The sequence below is a fragment of the Acanthochromis polyacanthus genome, chromosome 11 (assembly GCF_021347895.1).
Source record: "Acanthochromis polyacanthus isolate Apoly-LR-REF ecotype Palm Island chromosome 11, KAUST_Apoly_ChrSc, whole genome shotgun sequence".
Taxonomy (NCBI): domain Eukaryota; kingdom Metazoa; phylum Chordata; class Actinopteri; family Pomacentridae; genus Acanthochromis; species Acanthochromis polyacanthus.
This window is the reverse complement of record NC_067123.1, coordinates 13,618,493-13,622,462: the sequence shown is the minus strand read 5'-3', so window position 1 is coordinate 13,622,462 and position 3,970 is coordinate 13,618,493. Positions and strand designations below refer to the sequence as shown.

Below are 3,970 nucleotides of genomic sequence, written 5' to 3'. Positions count from 1 at the left end.
TCCCTGAATGTCACAAAACATACAGCGAGACGTCTGACACTGCACAAGGTAAGAAAAGTCAAATTCAGCAAGTTTTCCTGTTTGTGTCCAGAGCATCTGAAAAGTCACTCAGAGGTGAGTTCAGAAGTCAGAAACTTCAAGTAAAAGTCGGAGTGGTCATCCTGGTCAATTTGTGTCACTTTCTGGTCCTTCTATGTGTCTTTTTTTAAAAAATTTTATGTCTTTCTTCTTGTTTTGTGTCTCTTTTTTTTTTAGCTCATTTTGGGTCTCTTCCTAACCACTTTGTTTTTCTCGTAATTGTTTATATTTTTGTGTATCTTTTAGCCAGTTTTGACTGTCTTGGTTGTGTCTCTTTGAGATCATTTTCTGTCTCACTTTGGTTTTTAAAAAAAAATCTTTTAGAGGTTCTTTTCGGTCTCTTTGTGACTATTTTGTGTCTATATTTGTTTTGTGTCTCTTTGTAGTCATTATGTGTGTGATTTTGGTTATTTTATGCCTTTGTTGTTATTTTGTGTGTTTTTGAGGTTATTTTGGGTCTCTTTTTGGTAAAATTTGTGTGTATTTCTGGTGATTTTGTGTCACTTTAAAAACATGTTGAGGTACTTTTGTGTCTTTTTGTGACCATTTTGTGTCTATGTAATCATTTTGTCTCTTTTTGATTATTTTGTGTTACTCTGGACATTTTCTGTCAAACGCTCAGATTCCATTATGATGTCTTTATTTTTGTGTATTTCTTTCTGTTAGCACTTTGGAGTTTTTCTAAGAATAGTGTCATATGAATAAAGTTTATTATTATTGTTGCATAGATCAGATAAACTCTCAGTAACATTCATCAGTATGTCCTCAATCCTAATCTTCCAGCACAAATAATATGAACTGATAAATATGAACTTACATTTGCAGATTTGATTATAGCAACATCTTGGCTTTGATTTGCAGTTTTTTGAGCTGATTTGAAGAATTCCATTGTACTGCATTAAGTATTTTAGAAGCAAACCTCGATCACTTTCTTCTCTATTGCATCAAACTGAGTATCTTTGGGGTGTGGGTAAAACCAGACGTTTGTAATTTTTGGCTTTGGAAAACATTTTTCACCATTTTCTGACAGTTTACAGACCAAACAACCAGTCCAGAAAATAATCAGTGGAAACAGTCTGCTCTTAAATGCTTGTTTGTGTTTCCAGATGAGACTTTCCTTCCATCTTGGTGTCTCCCTCCTTTCCCTCGCCCTCATCCTTCCCTGGAGCGTCACATCTCACCCTGTCTCCCCCACTGCCCTCCTGCCCACAATGGACAGACCCAAACTGCAGTCGGCCCTGCTGGACCTCCAGGCTGCTCTGGCGGAGCAAAGGTACAATTGGTCTGAGTGGGATCAAGACCCCTGGCCTGAGGAGGAGGCGCTGCTGAGGACCCAGAGAGAAGAAGGAGATGGGGAGAATGACTGGAAGAGGAACGAAGCACTGACCTCCATTGCTGGAGGACTTCAGGCCGTCAGCCGCGAAAAAGGAGGGTTCGGTTTCCGCTTCGGCAGGAAACGGTGGACTGACAGGGGGTGGAGGGATGAAGGGATGGAGGGAGGAGAGGGCAGGACGCAAGGAGGCGATGAGAGAGAAGGCTGATGGATGGCAAAAGAGGGTGAGGCAGTGACACATTCAACTTTTTTAGCCAGGAGGGACCTGGAGAAGTTGCTCAGTGCGTTGCTGCCTTCAAAAGAGGGTGTGGGGAAAAAGGCACAAAATAAACCATGTAAGATTCAAAATGTATACGCATGTAAGGTTTTCTTTTGCTGTTTTCTAACTCCCACATTTCAAAGAGAGCAGTTTTATTTTTTAGTAACTGGATGTATAGAACAAGACGTAGTGTGATCACTCAACTCCTGAATGTCACATCTCACAGTGTGATAACGTTTGTACAAGGACAGAGAAAATTGGACGTTTGCCTTTGTATAGTCACTTTGTTCATTTGTTGCCTTCGATATCAGCGCTGAATAAACAGTTTGGAGCTGCAGTCTGTAAAACAAAACTCTCACCACATGGCTGCATGTTGTTTCTCTGGCGTTCTGAGATATGAACTTATTTAAAGGGTCAGAGCAAACAAATAATATCAACCAATGGTTTTCCATTTGTTTCATTTTGGAGTTTTAAGATAAATATGAGTTATCCAATTTTCAGTATTTCAACACATGCTTTAGAAATGTGTACAAATATATTTTGTCAGAATTTTGACTTAATCTAGATGGGTGCTAACCGATATACACATATATCTACATCTATCTATCTATCTATATCTATATCTATCTATCTATCTATCTATCTATCTATATATATATATATATATATATATACATACACTATCAGGCAAAAGTTTGGACCTGCCCCTAATTTTCCCGTATTTTTGTCAAAACAGCCCAATTAAGAGCAATTTGTAATTTCTAATTATTGCAAGAATATTCATGAGTATGCTATGAACAAAATTTAATCAAGTATGGCACTCAAGTAGGGATATTTCTAAGCATTTATTGCTGAAAGCATTACTAGAAGGTTTAGGTAGCAACATTACCCTATCTTTTGTTTGGTTAAAACACTTAAAATATCTTTACAAAGATTTCAAGTGATTATCTCATGTCACTGATTGTAAGAATGCCTCGAATTTGTCAAGCAGTTATCAAAGCTAAAGGAGTTTATTTTGATGAGTCACAGATTTAGACAGTTTATTAACAGTATTATTTGCTAAATGCTTCAATTTTGTTTTCAGTGTTCTTATCTATAGTTCTACTGTGATTAGAAATGAAACATGGCTAAATTGTGCTCATAATTTAGGTAATATGAACCAATCACAGAAAAATTAGGGGTGAGTCCAACCTTTTTCTTGGTAGTGTATATATACAGGGTGTCCCAACACAATGTGTACATACTTGAAATAATTGTAAACTAGGTGTTTGCACCTAGTTTAATTCGTTTAATTTTCAACATGTAAAAGAATTTACAAACGCCATTCTACTGTTTTGTCACCGCCTGTTCTCAAACTGATGTCCGTTCTGGTCCAGACACAGCTGACAACGCGAAGCAATGGAACAGCAGACATCATGAAACAATTCCCTTGGTATTTGCGTGCATTCATGTTCAGTGGTATGTGTATGTTATAATTACATGTATGCATTGCAAATGGGTGTCAACATGTCATGATATCTACAGGTATGGCTCTTTTTGTGACACAAAAAGGGCATTACACTTTTTTGCTTTTCAGTACTTTAAATTGGGATACAAGTATTAGTGGTCATTCCAATGGTAGTATTATGTATGTTTTGTTCTTTTTGAAATGTTAGTTGTTAAAGGTGACTACCTTCAAAAAAGTGTAATGACATGTTGACACCCATTTGCAATGCATACATGTAATTATAACATACACATGCAAATTACAAGTAGTAACTTGAATTCAGGGAGCTCTGTAGTAGTTTATGGTTGATTAATTTAAAAATAACAACAATAATGTTGAATTTTACAGTATCAGTGCAGTGGGATTAAACATATTAAATTTAATTGTACAATGTCATGTTACAAGCAAAATAACCTATACCTAAGTTATAACTTAATATACCTAAGTGAAGGTAGTCACCTTTAACAACTAACATTTCAAAAATAACAAAACATACATAATACTACCATTGGAATGACTACTAATACTTGTATCCCAATTTAAAGTACTGAAAAGCAAAAAAAAAAAAACGATTTTGACATTACCCATGCCATTTTGAGTAAGAATATCTCAGGAACTACAAATATAACCCTGCTGCTTTTTTGTACAGTGATAAAAGACAGATGGAACTGTCTTGTAGAAAAATTTGGGGTCTCTAGTACCTGTCCCACACTGAGATTTTTGCCACCAAAAATAGCCAATTAAAAATCTCGTCCAACTTTGGGAGCTCATATTTTCCAAACTGAGGTACCTAGAAAGCTCCAGTTTGCTAAGT

General features: G+C 36.3%; 1 protein-coding gene across 1 annotated transcript; it reads left to right on the top strand.

The window, feature by feature from the left end:
• Positions 1-2,031, top strand: qrfp (pyroglutamylated RFamide peptide). Its single transcript, XM_051955139.1, has 2 exons — positions 1-48; positions 1,185-2,031. Exon 2 carries the CDS (start codon positions 1,185-1,187, stop codon positions 1,617-1,619), a length of 435 nt encoding a protein of 144 aa, XP_051811099.1. The 5' UTR covers positions 1-48; the 3' UTR covers positions 1,620-2,031.
• Positions 2,032-3,970: the final 1,939 nt, after the last annotated feature.